The 16,814-nt window shown below is 41.5% G+C and overlaps 1 protein-coding gene across 1 annotated transcript in view; it reads left to right on the forward strand.

Annotated features, from left to right (window-relative positions):
- Nucleotides 1–377: 377 nt before the first annotated feature.
- Dgkk (diacylglycerol kinase kappa) overlaps nucleotides 378–16,814 on the forward strand; it is a 118,491-nt gene continuing 102,054 nt past the window's right edge. Inside the window, exon 1 of the mRNA XM_048335398.1 lies at nucleotides 378–1,085. Within this exon, the coding sequence (XP_048191355.1) occupies nucleotides 378–1,085 (708 nt within the window). The remainder of the gene's footprint in view (nucleotides 1,086–16,814) is intronic.

A 16,814-nucleotide genomic window follows, 5' to 3' on the forward strand; every position in this document is an offset into this window, starting at 1 on the left:
GCAGCCAGGCACCAAACCCTCCTCCCAAGCCTCTCCACTCCCCCTCCCCTTTTTGCCCTCCCCCTCCCCTCCCAAGCGTCGCTAGGAGGTCATCAAGCGCTCTGCCCAGTCCGCGTTCTCAAGCCCCTCTGTTTCCCGCCCATCGGGCTGGTGGCTGCTTACGGAGAGGTGTGCGCTCACCGAGGGGCGTGTTTGACACAGACAGACGCTTTGCGCCCCCAGCTTAGACTTCAGAGCGGAGCCAGCCATGGAGCGCGGCGGGTGAAAGTTTGGCACCCCGCAAGGGGATGTCAGACTGGAGTGGGTGGGGCGCCCGCGGGCTCTTTAGCCCTACAAGCTTAGGGACACAGGCTGCCCAGACCTGAGGTGGTGCAGCTATGGACCACGAAGCTGACACGGCCCAGGGCACTGCCCCGCCTCAGGATGGAGAGCAGCCCGAAGAGTCCCCAGAGCCACCGCCGCCGTGGCCGCCACCGCCTCCAGCTCCACCGCCGGTCCCTCCGCCGCCCGCTCCTCCACCGCTCCCTGAGCCTTCGCCAGAACCTAAACCCGAGCCCTATCCAGAGCCTGTTCCAGGACCCTGTCCCGAGGCGACTCCAGAACCAGCCACAGAGCTGGCTCAAGAGCCAGTCCCAGAACTAGCCATAGAGCCGGCCCCAGAGCCGGTCCCAGAACCTGCCGCAGAACCGGCCCCGGAGCCGGTCCCCGAACTAGCCACCGAGCCGCTCCCCAAGCCAGTCCCCGAATTAGCCACAAAGCTGGTCAAGGAGCCGGTCCCCGAATTAGCCATAGAGCCGGTCCCAGAGCCGGTCTCAGAACCTGCCGCAGAGCCGGCCCCAGAACCTATCCTAGGGCCAATCCTAGAATCTGCCCCAGAGCCGGTCTCGGGCACAGTTCCAGAGACGGCCCCAGAACCTGTCACAGAGCTGGGCCCACAGTCCTATCCTGAACCAGTTCCAGAATGCCGTCTGAAGCCGAGTCCAGCACCATGTCTATTGCAGTGTCCAGTGGTCCCTCAAGAGAGGCGTCTAAAGACTTCGCCATTGCCATCGCCCCGAACGCCAGTGACATGGTCCAGAATAAAGGTAAGGGGACGAAATAAGGGAGGTCGGGTGGCTATTGAGTTCGATAGACTCAGGGTATCACTTACACCCCGTTTGGCTGACCAAGATGCTCAGAAAGATGCGGGAATGGGGGAGTGGGAAGAGGTTGGAAGGCGGGAAGCAACACGTGGGAAGTGAGAGTGGGCTGCTTGGGGCTAGTGATGGGATAGTGACCCCAAAGCTGGGATTGAGGACAATCCCCTCCCCCCTCGACGTGGGGAGCCACAGTGCGGTGAGTGCCTAAGTCTTGAAAAGGGTAGAAAATGCCCTGGGCAGCGGGGCGGGGGGGGGGGGGGAGGGGGCCAGAGAGGGAGCTCAAGAAATGTGAAATATTTGTAGCTGCCCCATACATAGCTGCTGGTATTGAGTAGGGGCAGAGGGACACACCTCTTAGCTATGGTCACTGCCGCAGAGGCCCAACTGTCTGCTTGGCCCCTTTCCTGCCACTGAGGAGGGGGCATCTCAACCCAGGCTCAGCTGGCAACGCTCCAGGGTGGAGTCCCGCGCCTTGGCCAGCTGCTAGGACCTGGTACTCCCACCAGGGATACGGGGATGGGCGGCGCCCACATGCACTGCAGGGGAAGGGCAGGGTTCGCTGGGAGGAGTTGGAGAGCAAGTGTGTGTGTGCTGAAGCCACCATTCCATTTGTCTGCAGGATTTCCCAGCAGGTAAGTGCAGTGATACAGTGATATATCACAAGCCCATAACTGGAATCCTGCACCAGGATCAGTTGGAATGGTGCCACTGAAGTCCTGATTCAGACATTAAGAAATAAGAGCTGGGGTTTAAGAGCTTGTAAAGGAAACCCTTCCGTTTACAGAGATGTCTTAGAAAACGTGGCACTTAGCTAGGAGGGGGGAGGGAGTGAAGGGTCCTCCTACAACAGCCCAAGAGGGAGAAGGAAAGAAGGTTTTCAGTGTTTACCCTGGATATTAAATTTTTCCTTCTGTACATTTTCCAGTTGGAGACTTTTTTTTTTTTTACTGTTTCTGTTCCCCCCTAGTCATTCTCCTAAACTTTGTTCCATGAAACTGTGGGTTATACATATATACACCTTACTTTAGCTTCCCCTGAAGGGAAACACAACTGCAAATAACAACACATTAATAATGCGGGTTCATCAGGTTGCTTAGTTTGGCTTAGGATGTGATTTGGGAACCCTTTTACTGAGGATCCACACTTGAAATCATAAAATGGAAGAGCTGCTTGCTTCCCCAGTTTGGGGGGGGGGATGCAAAACATCTCATTTGCAATGAAAAAAGACAAAGAAGTGGAAGGCTACAGGGAAAAGTTTCACAGAATACAAAACACAGCTTTTAAAAATAAATAAAATGAACAGTAGGAGATTCAGACATTTAAAAAAAAGCTCACGTCTGCTTTCACCAGGGGCTAGATCCTTCTCCTTCCTGCAAAAACCTTTCTCAGTGGAGCTTTCTAGAAAAGGAACAGGGTAGATAGACAGGGAAGTCATTCTGATCCTGGGGCTTTCTCTAGTCATTTTGGAAGAGTTTGTATTAAGTTGATGGGAAGGAGATATGCCAGAGTCACCTGAACTGTGGCCATTTTAAGTGAAATTTTAGGAACCTGGCAATGAAACTGACACCTTAATTACCTGTATTGCCTACAAAATCATCCTTTTTTGACCTCTGAAAGGCATCCCCCCTACTCTCATCTCCAGTGAAAATTATCTTCCAGTATAGAAGCATCTATCAGCTTAACAAGAAAATTTCTGCCAGACAGATAGAGAGGATAAAGAAAAGGGGAATTGGTCTAGCTTATTTTCCATAGTGTTCATTCAGATGTGCTGACCAGCTGGCTGAGACAGCGGCAGTACTGGTAGGAGACAAAGACCTCAGGAGTTTGACTTTGTCCCCAGAAGAGCCAGACACTAGTTGAATCATTTATCTCCAGAACAGAGTTAAGAATCCTATCTAACAATTCTGTTATGTTGATTAACTAATGGATGGCTCTGGAGGATTTTGAAGGATTTAGGCAAATGCTTACATTGCTAGGAGCCCAACCTTTCTCCAGTAGCCTCCGTGTTGCTATGCAGTTTCTCTCTGGTGCACTTGGAAATATCTGATCTTCAGTGATAGGACCATTTTTTTCTGCATCCACCTGCAACCAGCTGGTTTGATCTTAACATTCAACAACAGGTTGCCATCTTAGCTGGAATGACATTATTCTCAAACACTGCCTCCTTGAGGACAATTTGGGTAAAAACAATCACACATACCAGGTATGTGCGCGCGCACATACACACACAAATCAGGGCATAAAACAAAATACAAATTGCATCATACAATGAATATGTACATGATAAGCATGAAACTAGCCTGAAAATTCAAAAGAAAATAATGAGCAAAATCAAGTGTTTGAATATGATTGCAAATTTCTACCAGGTAATTTTGCTGACTGGTATTACAGTAAGTAAGTAAATAAATAAACAAATAAATCTTTCAGCCTGCAGTCTGTTCTTTTTAGGGATTTCAATAAGGCTTCAGATTCTGCTGTCGTAGTCCTTTGCTGAGCACGGGAGTAAAGACTGACTAAAGTGGGCTTCTGTTTTCTTTCAAATAGCTACCAGGGTAATACAATCTATAAATCAAACCTGTGTATTTCTTCCATTTTAAAATGCTTTGATTCCAAGTAAATGAGCCATGATTTCCCACCTGGTTGCAGCAAGTGTAAGTAAGGATAAGTGAATTGGTTCGTTAATAATGCTATCGCTCTCTTGGGGAGAATGGGATTTATATAAAGTAGACCACATTAGCTTCTCCCCCTTCAACTATGCTTGAATAAAAACAGTTTGTATTTTTACTTATTGGGTTTTGACTACTATGAAATTATAATCACCCAGAACAAATGATTGATGAAAATTTGAGAACTATGGTTTTGTGGCTTTCATTTGAGAGGGAAGGAATATGTATATTCCTGCTAATGATTACATAGTAATTACCATTACTCTTAAATATAACAGGTTTTGCGCAAAAAACTGGCATTTTGACACACATTTTCCTGTAAAATAGCCACCAGTTGTTTATATAATACCTGGTATGATTCTTACCTGAATATTATTTCCTTTACCTATTTGTGAGCTTATCAAAAGTAGGATTTTCTCAGTGCTTGGCATAATATGGCTCTCTCTGTATTGCTCAAGAAACACTTCCTGATGCTTGAAACTAATGAACTCCATTTCCAGCAGTATAGAGGCTAGAGCTATAAGTGAACAAAAACATATTCCACCAGTTTCTGAGTTAAAAAGAATATGCTTATTTAAATATCCTATAATACATATCCCTTAAGGAAATAGTTTTTTTTTTCAGAATGGATATTAGAACCATAATTAAGAAACAAATTATGGGGCTGGGGATATAGCCTAGCGGCAAGAGTGCCTGCCTCGGATACACGAGGCCCTAGGTTCGATTCCCCAGCACCACGTATACAGAAAACGGCCAGAAGCGGCGCTGTGGCTCAAGTGGCAGAGTGCTAGCCTTGAGCGGGAAGAAGCCAGGGACAGTGCTCAGGCCCTGAGTCCAAGGCCCAGGACTGGCGCAAAAAAAAAAAAAAAAAAAAGAAACAAATTATGAACAATTTTAATGGTTTATAAAGTGTCTTTATTCTATGCAGTCATGACAGCAGCAGACTAATGGTGATGTTGTTTGTTTCAGGAGTAGGCAATAAATTTTTTCCCTAAGTGAGCCAAATATCTGTAGTGACTATAAACAGCTTTGGGATTATAGATTCAGATGTTTAACCTGTTGAAGAGCAGAATGAAATTATTCTCTTCTCAGGCTCTTTCCCCTTCCTTGCCAGGCTTTAATGATACCATATGATTTATTTGGTATATTCAGAGAGCTCCTGGATATTTGCTGCAGGATGTTCTAGAAAAGATAATGAGGTATTTTGTCAGTGAGTCTTTCCTCTGAAAGTGTACAATTGTTTTGCATTTTCAGAAATCTACAACTGCAGCTTCTGCCAATATGCAGCCTAAAAGGAAAAACTTAACCTTTTCCTAAAGTGCCTCCAAGGTGAAAAGGTGAAAAAAATCTATAGAGGCCAAGAAACCACTCAGGGGCATTATGATAAGCATTGTATAAACTTTTCTGCTAGTGTAGTACTTTACAATTTATAGAGTGATTTTCTCTGCAGTATTAGCCTTTTATTTTTCCCAAAGAAGACAGCATGGTAGGGAATGACAAAGATTATAACCTAACTGATAATAGGATATGATGATAATCGTATGTATTGTGATTTATTATTATTATTTTTGGTCAGTCATAGGGCTTGAACTTTGGGCCTGGGTACTCTCACTGAGCTCTTCAGCTCAAGGGTAGCACTCTAACACTTGAGCAACAGTGCCACTTCTGGTTTTCTGGTGATTAATTGGAGATAAAAGTCTCACAGACTTTCCTGCCCAGGCTGGCTTTGAACCATGATCCTCAGATCTCAGCCTCCTGAGTAGCTAGGATTACAAGCATGGACCACCAGTGCTCGGCTGTATTGTAAATTTTAAAAATATCTAATATATGGCCTTCTGTGACACACAGGATCCTCATTTGTCTAACAATAGTATTTTAGCTCTGATTTCACCAGCTCTAATATTTTCTAAGGCAACAGTTGCTACTCTACTTCTAATGTTCCCAGAGGGGAGCAGCATAGAACAGGAGCCTAAGGGGAAAAAAAGATAAGACACACAAGACCTTGGCCTATTACTTCCAAAGAAAACCTTTTTTTCTGGACAGGAAATAAATAGAAATAATGCTAAGGATAGGGTACTCAACCATTCCAAAGCCCACTGACTATAATTTCCTCAGTGAAATAAAAATTAAAGAATTTCTTTAAAAAGAAAGAAAGCAATCATTCCTAGAGGGAGATGCCCCATCCTCACCAAAGAAAATAAACCTTATTTTCAAACTGGAGAAATGAATTTATGAATTTTCCTGAAGAAAAGAAAGGCATATTCACTGTAGATAATGGAACATGCTTCCTCTAAAAATTACTAAAAGAGCCAGATTCCAGTGGCTCAAACCTATAATACTAACTACTCAGGAGGCTGAGATTTGAAGACCACAGCTCAAAGCCAGACTGGGCAGGAAAGCACATGAGACTCTTATCTCCAATTAACTAAAAAAACAAAACAAACAACAACAACAAAACCCCCAAAAAACAGAAATGGAGCTGTGGCTCAAGAAGTTGAGCCAAAAAAGCGCAGATACAGTGTCCAAGCCTTGAGTTCAAGCCTCAGGACTGGTACAAAATAACTATTAAAAGAGTCAGGCTGTGTGGCTCATGCCTGTAATCCTAGGTACCTAGGAGGCTGAGATCTAAGGATTGTGTTTTGAAGCCAACTCAGGCAGGCAAGTTCAATTAATCACCAAAAAGCCAGAAGAGGAGTTGTGGCTCAAATGATATGATGTCAGCCCTGAGCAAAAGAGCCAAGTGAAAAGAAAAGGCCCTGAGTTTGAGCCTGAGTCCCAGCATGCACATACAGACTATTAGCAAAGCCTATGAAGCTTCTATTCCCAAAGAAAAATGATTTTAAAAAATGCGAAATTATTTGTTTTTGGTGGTACTGGAATTTGAACTCAAGGCCTCAGACTTTCTAGGCAGGTGTGTTCTATCCCTTGAGCTATGCCCCCAGATTTTAAAAATTAGCATGTTAAACACTGTTTCTAGTCTGTAAATTTCACAAAATTTATAAACTTTATTTGTATACCATGTACCATGTCTGTTTCCTGGTACAAATTGGAGGATGAAAATAAATCTTCCAAAGGGGAGCCCCACCAACCTCATTGAAACTCCGTAACATTATGTCTTCTAATTTTACAAGATGTCCGGACAGACAAAGCCTTAGAAGTGGAAAGAAAAAGTACTTGCCAGAGTCTGGAAGGAAATGGATGGAAATAAAGGGGTGATGGCTAAGGGTACAAGGAAGTGAATAATAATAGTGTTTTAGCATTATATAATGCTGATTGTTGCACAATATTTAAAATATACTAAATCATAGAATTGTACCAATGAACTGTATGGTATGTGAATTACCTCTTTTTTCAATAACTAAGTAAAAGAATTAGAGCCTACCACCAACCTCAAGATAAATCTTTTATCACCAGTGCCAGTGGCTCTCAGGAGGCTGAGATCTGAGAATCATGGCTCAAAGCCAGCCTGAACAGAAAAGTCCACAAGACTCTTCTCTCCAATTAGCCACCAAAAAGCCAGAAGTGGAGCAATGACTCAAGTGGTAGAACACTAGCCTTGAGCCCAAAAGCTCAGGGACAGTATCCAGGCCCCGTGTTCAAGTGCCAGGACTGGCAAAAACAAAACAAATTCCCCTCCCCCCCAAAACAAAACTTACTGTGATTCTCCCACAAGATGTAAATAAGTAAACAAATTGAAAAAAAATTAAAGGAATAATTTCAAACAAGAGACAGACCTTCTTAGGGATAGAGCCTTACCAAATAAATAAATAAATGATTTTAACCTTTTAAAGAAAAACATAAAAGGAAAACTGTTTAAGAAGAAATATTCTTAAAATCCCAGCCAATGAAATATACTGCCCCACTTCATACATGCATTTTAATTTTTAAAAGTAAAGAAATATTAAAGACAGAACCCAAATCTTATCAAATGTCTTGAAGTTTTAATTCTATGCAAGGGGGAAAGGAAAAAAAAAGAAATATCTCCTAAGTAACCAAGCCATGGGAGCTTACTCTAAAAGTATAAACTTTTAAGAAGGCATGTATTGGTAATACAGATATTCTTAATGAAATAAAAACATCTTTCTCTCGAAGAGAAGTCCTCCAACTTCACTAAGACTCAAATTTTACTGTTAAAGCACAAGGTAAACAAATGTGATTTATTTTAAAGGAGAAAAAAAGGAAGCAAATTATTTAATGAGAGTTCACCCAAATTCAAATGTTTTATTCTTACTGTAGTTTTTTTTAGTTGGGGAAATGATTAGAAAAAGTAGAGGAGAAACAAAGCCAGGAATGTTTACTTAAGAGAAAGTATCCCCAGCCTCCACAAGCCTCTCCACTGTTTTCTCAAAGTAAATGAACACATTTTTTTCGGGTGGGGGGGAAGGCAGGGCATGAACAGCATTTAATTTTTTTTCTCTTTTCAGGAAACAAAAATGCCCCCAAACTCACCAAAGTTATGGAATTTCTCTTTCAAAACAAGAGAGAAGCTCAAGGCCCTGAGTTCAAGCTCCATTATGGGCACCAAAAAAACAACAAGCAAAACAAAAATAAAATAAAACAAAATGTGTGTGTGAGAGAGAGAGAGAAAGGGGGTGGGCAGACAGAGAAAAGAGGAAGAAGTGGGAGAGAGACAGATAAGGGGAAGAGGAAGAGGTGTATAAAAGAGGCAGAGACAGAGTGGCAGAGAGGGGTGGGGGAAGAGGAAGAGGTAGAAGAGAGAAAGACAGACAACACAGACGGGTAAGAGGAAGAGGTGTGTGTGAGAGAGGCAGAGATAGAAGTGGTGGGAGAAAGGGAAAGAAATGAGAAGAGGGAGAAAAACAGGGAAGAGGGAGGAAAGGATAGAGAAAAGGAGGGGAGGAGAGAGTAAGAGGAAGGAAAATGAGGGAGGCAAATAAAAAGAGAGTGACAAAACCAAAAGGGAACGAGGAATACGGGGGAGGATTGAGAGAGGGAGAGAAGGAAAATAAGGGACACCTAGCAAGAAGTAGAAGAGAGAAAGAGAGAGGGGAATAAGTGGTAAAGGAAGTTGAGAAAGACTGGAGTGGGAAAATAAATTAAAAGGGCCGGGGTAGAGCTCAGTGGCAGAGTCTACCTAGTGTGCTCAAAGCCCTGAGTCATATTTTAAATATGAAAAAATAGGTACCCAGTCAGACAGCTAGAGATAACCCTTTAGAGATAAAGCAAGTGGAATCTCAGAACAACACCCACCCCCCTCAGACACATGTTCTGTTTTGTTTTGCCAGACAGAACTCAGGGTCTTCAGTCACCAGTCCTAGGGTTTGAACTCAGGCTTCCAACTTACTAGGCAAGCAATTTATGCCAGCCTCCAGACCTTTTTGCTCTAATTGTAGTTCAAATAAATTTTCTTGTTTTTGCCTGGGACTGGCCTTGGACCACAATCTTCCTACCTATGCCTTCTTTCCCTTCCTAGCTAGAACCACAGGCTCATACTGCCATGCCCAACTTGTTTGCTGAATGAGGTCTCAATTTTTATGCTTGCCCTTAACTGCAAATCTCACAATTTCCCACTGGAAGAGCTGGAATTATAGCCATGGGCCACCTTGACCAGACTATACACATATCTTCTTGAAGACATTTCATGTCATTTCTGGTCAACTCAGCCTAATCCACCGTAAGGAAGAAAAATCTACAAAACCTCCGATAGCCTCTTTAAGAGAGAGTTTATCTTTCAACCTTCATTATTTTTTAAAAGAAAAGAAAAGAACCTTTTTCAAGGAGAGGTATTCCTAATGTAATTTCTTGTAAACAAGTTATTTCTGTTAGAAAAGTAAAAACCTTCCTAGGAAGGCTTCCCAGTGGTCCTCACTTGTAGCTACTTTTCATAATCTTTTCCTGTTTCCTTTCTTTTCATTTTTTAAAGTTAAGGTTTCTCTATATACCCCAGGCTAGCCTGGAACTATACCTGTAGCCAAGGCACTCCTACCTCAGCCTCCTGAGTGCTGAGATTATAGGTGTGGTACCATGCTCAGCTTCTATTTTTTTTCAAATGCAACTCCTCCAGGTTTAAAAAGAGCTGCTCCAGCTGGATGCCAGTGGCTCATGCATGTAATCCTAACTACTCAGGGGGTTGAGATCTGAGAAACATAGTTCAAGGCCATGACTGGGGAGGGAGGGGGCGGAAATCCCCGTGAGATTTATCTACAACTAACCACTCAAATGGTAGAGCACTAGCTTTGAGCACAAAGAGACTCAGGGACAGCGCCCAGGCCCTGAGTTGAAGCCCCACAACCAACAGAAAAACAAAAGAACAGCTCCTTCAACTCCAATGAAAGCAAAGAGTCACTGGTCCACCACAGGTATATATTTTAAAGAAAAATCCTATCGTTAGAGGAAATTACCTCAACTTCACTAAAATCAATGGTCTTTATTTCTCTCCACACCTAAAAGGGAAAAAGAAAAAAGAGAATTCCTTTTAACCCCAAATTGGTCATAATCTCACTAATGCCATGGAACTTTCTTGCTCTAATAAGGTTTTTCAAAAAACAAAGAGAGAAGGGAGAGTCCTTTCAGGCCTGCCTTCTAGACAAAAGCCCTCTCTCCACCTATCACCTCCACAGACTCAGACTATTATACAAAAGAAAGGTAATACATACCTTTTAATTTGTTGGTCCTGGGACTTGCACTCGAGGACTGGGCACTGTCCCTACCTAAGCTCTTTTGCTCAAGGCTAGTGCTCTACCACTTGAGCCACAGCTCCATTTCTGGCTTTTTGTGGTTAACTGGAAATAAGAGGCTCTCAGACTTTTCCTACCCAGGCTATCTTTGAACTAAGAGTCTCAGATCTCAGCCCCCTGAGTAGCTAAGATTACAGGCATGAGCCACTAGTGCTTCACAATACATACCCTTTGGGAGAGTGCCAATGAGTCTCAAATTCAGCCCCAGGTTCACTTGTACCTTTCTATTGGCCAGGCAGGCTGAACACAGGGAAGGCAGACCCAGTCCAAGGAAGAAGAATGAGGAAGGCAAATCTGCTGGGAGAAAAGCCATACACCTCTTTTTCAAACTAAACAGAAGTGAGTTATAGTTTAGTTTCATCCTTGTTTCTTCTAATATTGAAGAGAATCAAGACTTGATAACAAAGGCTATAGTAGTGACAGTCTTGCTATTAACTTACAGTAAGACACATGCCCCTACGTAGCAGTTGAGGATGCTTAGCCAATTCCATCATAGGGCTGACATACAGTCTTGCAGCAGTCCTCTTATGTGCTGGCTTTGATGTCTCTTCTTGCAGGGTGATAAAAGACTTGATTTTCTCAGACCTATAAAACCAGCAAGTCATTTATAAGAGGAGACTAAGACTCAGCAGGACCTGAGCTCAAGTCCCACTATCAGCATACACAAGAAATAAGACTCCATCTTCTCTTTTTCTGTTGTTTGTTTTTGTGTTACTGAGGTTTGAATTAAGGACTTTCTTGTAATTGCTAGGTAAGTACTCTATCACTTGAGCCATACCTTTTTGCCCTCCATTTTTTGTGTCCTGGACCTGAGGCTTGAACTAAGGCCTGTGCACTGTTCCTCAGCTTTTTTTGTGCACGGCTAACACTTGAGCCACACCTCTGCTTCTGACTTTTTGGTAGCTAATTAGAGATAGGAGTCTCACACATTTTTCTGTCCAGGCTGGCTTTAAACCGTGATCCTCAGATTTCAACCTGCTGAGTAACTAGGATTATAGGCGTGTGTCATCAGTGCCCAACTAGCCCTCTAAACTTTAACATTCATTTGCTACTTAAAGTTTTTTTTACTTGTAAAATTTTCTTTTTTTTCAAATTTTTATTACCAAACTGATGTACAGAGAGGTTACAGTTTCATACCTTAGGCATTGAATACATTTCGCTACTTAAAGTTTTAATTTAATATTTTCTCTATGTGCCATGCTTAGCATGTGCTGATATTGTGGATTCCTTATTCAATAAAATCACATAGATGAGACTTACTTTAAACCAAACCGGTAAATAAAAGACTGAATCACCAAAACAAACATGCAAGTATGTGGTGACTGTTTTACCAGGTGCTTTGCCAAGATGTTCACAATTAATAGCCTGTTAGTATATCTCTTCTCAAACAAATAAATGTGATAAAGTTAGAAAATGTAGCATGGTACTGGTGACTCACACCTGTAATCCTAGCCATTTGGGAAGCTGAGCTCTGAGGATCATTGTTTGAAGCCATTCCAGATGAGAAAGTCTATGAGACTTTCTCCACTAAAAAACTACCAAAAAAAGCAAAGCAAAACAAAACAAACAAACAAACCAAAAACAGAAGTGGAGCTGTGGTACAGTGCTAGCCTCGAGCAAAAGAAGCTCAAAGACAGAGCCCAGACCCTGAGTTCTAGCCCTAGTGTGGCACAAAAAAGTCCATGAGACTCTTATCTACAATCTAAAAAATGCTCAAAGTGGATGTGTGGCTCAAGTGGTAGAGCACCAGCCTTGAATGAAAAGGCTAAAGGAAAGCATCCTGACCCCAAGTTCAAGCCCTAGTACCAGCACACTCAAAAAAGGAAGGATAGACAATGTGGAAAATCAAGAAGTTACCAAAAAGTAAATAAAAATCTTCTAGCACTCCACCACTGTCAGTTAATCACATTTAATATCATGTTACATTTTCCTCTTATTTTCTTGGAATATATACTTTAGTCTACATAGTAAGACTTCAGGTAATACACAATTGTGTCATAGCCTTCTTCTTCCTGAGTGGTTCCTCCCCTCCCCTATCCCACACGTGTAATTATTGTAACTTAGTCATTCTGTACATTGTTTTTAGGGAACATGTATTACTTTTAATTTAAGGTATAACTCATCAAACTCTTATACTTTTAATTTAAGGTATAACTCATCAAACTCTTATGTGATTTCACTGGCAAACAAGTACTCAATATGGACAATGAACTATACAACTGGTGGGCAGGGACAGGAGGAGAAAACTGGGGGAAAGCAAAGGTCTTCCTTTGGACATTGTCCAAAAAGAATTGTACTCATTACCTGACTAATGAAATGGTAACTCCTTTGTCTAACACCTTAATAATAATAACAATAAAACTATATATGTGTATATATATGCATGCATATATACATACATATACTTGAAATCTAGGCATGGGTGTGTTATGGAAAGCAATGAGTATATACATTTGGAGACACAATTGTAGGGCCCCCCCCCCATATTAAATGCCAGTTTGATCTCACATTAAAACTTTTTGGATCCAGATGTCATTTGTGTAGCTATTACGACTTGGCCTTGGAGAAGAGTATCTAGAATAAACTCCACCATCTTTCTACTTAAATTCCCTAAAGGAAAATTTAAGTCATAGTGCTGTTTGACATATGGGCAGGTGCTGTACCTCTTGAGGAATGTCCCTATTTTTCAGGTAGTATTTTGCATTTAGCCAGGGCTGGCTTTTAACTTTGACCAATCTCTGCTTCCAAAATAGCCATGATTACAAACGTAATTTAGGCTACCAGGCCTGGCCTAAATTTCCAGGCCTCTACTTGGATCACATTTTTTTTTTTTTGGCCAGTCCTGGGCCTTGGACTTAGGGCCTGAGCACTGTCCCTGGCTTCTTCTCGCTCAAGGCTAGCACTCTGCCACTTGAGCCACAGCGCCGCTTCTGGCCGTTTTCTGTATATGTGGTGCTGGGGAATCGAACCTAGGACCTCGTGTATCCGAGGCAGGCACTCTTGCCACTAGGCTATATCCCCAGCCCTACTTGGATCACTTTTAACCACATGCAAAAAGTTACTAATGTCCTTGTCTCTTATACAATTACCATATCATAACCAATTGGATACTTCCTATTGTGAAGGAAAATATTTATGTGTGAAGACTATCAATTATTATAAGGAAATAGAATGTTCAATTCATCCACTTTAAAAGGCAAGTATAAAACATTATTAAGTAAGATCAGTAACTTCAGCCTTGTCTGGGTAGCACTTAGAGATTTTCATCTTCCAAAGCATTACAGGAATTTAGTGTTTAAGCTTTTCGCTTTATAGAGCCTACAAAAGAGATATTGGCCCCTAAGCACAAGGATTCACATCTCTTTTCCCTCAAGCACAGGGCTGGGGCCAGGGGGTTCCTAATCAATAACTGGAATTCTGAGAGGTATATCTGCAGCTCCCTGGCTTAAAACTTTGCAGATTTCTTCCAAAACAAGAGCCAGTGGTCTTGGGGATCTAGAATGACCCTTAGCTCTGCGGACAGGAGGATGAAAATACTACTTGTAGGACTTAACTTGCCGCTTCCCAATCCTGTTCATTAATTTGCCTTCTCCTGCAGCTAATGTATCTGCCTGTTTTCTTTTGGGATTTTTTTTTCTCTTGTAGCAGAAAATTAATAGTATTTGCTGAATCAAATTGGTTTAAGTTATTTGACTGTGAATAGTCTTGAAACCCCAAGACTGTTTCTATTAGCCCTGGGTTCTGTCAGTCAACTCTGTCCTCAACTCTCCTGAAGCTAGCTTTAGCATCATCTCTGAACCCTAACTCTAACAGTAGTAGTCTCAGAGACTCATTTGGTAAAGACATTTAGTGTTAATTTTCCTTTAATAAGCATCATTTGCATTTAATATATACCTCTAACATTATTTCTTGGTTTATTTACATCATTTTACACATTCCCTGTAGTGTAAAGGAAAATATGATACAGCTTTATTATAAGAACTAAGTATAAACAGTAAAGGAAAAAGTAAATGAAGCTATAGAATGAGATTCTTGCTTTCAGAAAATTAACAACTTGGTGACCTCACTAACCTCAACTAATGCTTACAGTGACAATATCCCTCCTGCTGGCTGGAGTGGGACATATCTTTTCTCTTACCCCCAAATTTGGATATTGCTTCCCCTTTCTCCCATCCTCCACCTCTAGCAGCAAATTACTTATGCTATTTGACTGTTAAAATGATCATTTTGATGTTGGTGTGGTCTCTTCTACTTTAATTTATTGAACTTGATGACATGATCTCCAGATCTTGTGGTGGTGGTGATTCACTTTGGTTTCACATGGTATAAAAATACTCAGCTAATGGCCTTCTTCATGGATTTCTTCTATTGCATCACACTAGAAATCCATGAAAAGGTCTTCTTTTGCTTTTCCATTATCCCTTCAGCACTAAATTTTAAAAGAATTGCTCCCATCTTTTCTTCTAATAGTGGAAAAGAAAGATTGAAAGATTGATATGAGCTGGGGGTTTTTTTTGGAGGGGGAGTGCTGATGCTAGAGCTTTCATTCAGAGCTTGGGTGCTCTCCCTAAGCTTTTTTTGCTCAAGGCTAGTGCTCTATGACTTGAGCCAGAGGTCAACTTCTGACTTAAAAAAATTTATTGTCAAACTGATGTACAGAGAGGTTACAGTTTCATACGTTAGGCATTGGATAAATTTCTTGTACTGTTTGTTACCTCCTCCCTCATTCCGCCCTCCCCCTCCCCCTTTCCCTTTCCCCCCATGAGTTGTTCAGTTGATTTACACCAAACAGTTTTGCAAGTATTCATTTGTAGTCGTTTGTCTTTTTACCCTGTGTCTCTCAATTTTGGTATTCCCTTTCAGTTTCCTAGTTCTAATACCAATATACATGGTTTCCAGTGTACTCAGATAAGATACAGAGATAGTGCAGGTACAACCACAGGAAGGGGATACAAGAGGGTCATGAATAATAGAAGCTACGGTTTCACATCAACTTCTGACTTTTTGAAAGTTCATTGGTGATAAGAGTCTCACAGACTTTCTTCCCCAAGCTGGCTTTGAACCATGATCCTCACACCTCAGCCTTCTAAGTAGCTAGGATCATAGGTGTAAGCCAGCAGTGCCTGGAAAATAAAAATAGATCTATAAATAAAATTAAGCAATGACCATAAAAATTATCAGTAGAAATGAGGTTGTGTTTGAATTGGACAGATAAGACCAGGGCCAGAGACAGAAGAGTAAAGCTCTGGTGAACAGTTATTGTAAGAGCCTCTTCAGGACCATTGGGAATTTGAGGCCAGTCTGAGCTACATAGTGAGCCCTGGTCTCAAAAAAGCAGGGGCTCTTTGGAGCTGGGGATGTGATTCAATGGTAGAATGCTTGCTTCGTTATGTACATGGCCCAGAGGTCCAGTCCTAGGACTGCAAAGAAAAAAGTTCTAAAAGGAATTTTGATAGAATCATAAGACACACTGAAATATTGTGGAAAATAAAGTTAATAGTTCAAATCTTACTGAAACTCTGAAGATAACTGTCAAAATTATAGACACACACATATACATATATGATTGATGGCATCATTAGAAGCCTATTGATAAGTACACAATAGCTGAATGGGAGGGTGGGGTGATGAGGCATATAATTTAAAAATGAACATTCCGGTGTTTATATATCACTTAAACCTAAATAAAACTAAAATAGGAAAACATAATTACAATTTTTTGCCAGTCCTGGGGCTTAAACACAGGGCCTAGGCATTGTCCCTGAGCTTTATGGCTCAAGGCTAATGCTGTACCCTTGAGCCATAGCTCGACTTCTGGCTTTTTTTTGTGGGGGGCGTGGGGATAGTTCTTTGGAGATGAGACTCATGGGCTTTTCCTGCCCAGGTTGGCTTCCAACTATGATCCACAGATCTCTGCCTCCCTACTTGTTAGGATTACAGGCATGAGCCACTAATACTTGGCCACAGTTACATCTTATAGTGTCATTTTTTTCTATTGTTTTAGACCTTTTTGACCCACATTCCACTTAAGACTGGTCTACTTTCTCTAGGATATTTTTCCTACTTTATATCTCAGTGTTTTCCACAGTGAAAATATGACACCATATTGGGAATCTAGTGAAACTTTTATTGTCAGTATTACAGATTTATAAAACATACTGAAAAGGGTCTTTGAGGATCAGCTTTTCAATGTTTTAAAAAACATTTTAGTAGTATATTGTTAGTTTTTTTATGAAATCACAAGTGAAACTTGATATTTAACACAAAACAACTAGTATTTCATTGGTTCTTTTCTATGCTAAAATGGGGTT

This window comes from Perognathus longimembris, chromosome 28 (genome assembly GCF_023159225.1).
Source record: "Perognathus longimembris pacificus isolate PPM17 chromosome 28, ASM2315922v1, whole genome shotgun sequence".
NCBI classification, from domain to species: domain Eukaryota; kingdom Metazoa; phylum Chordata; class Mammalia; order Rodentia; family Heteromyidae; genus Perognathus; species Perognathus longimembris.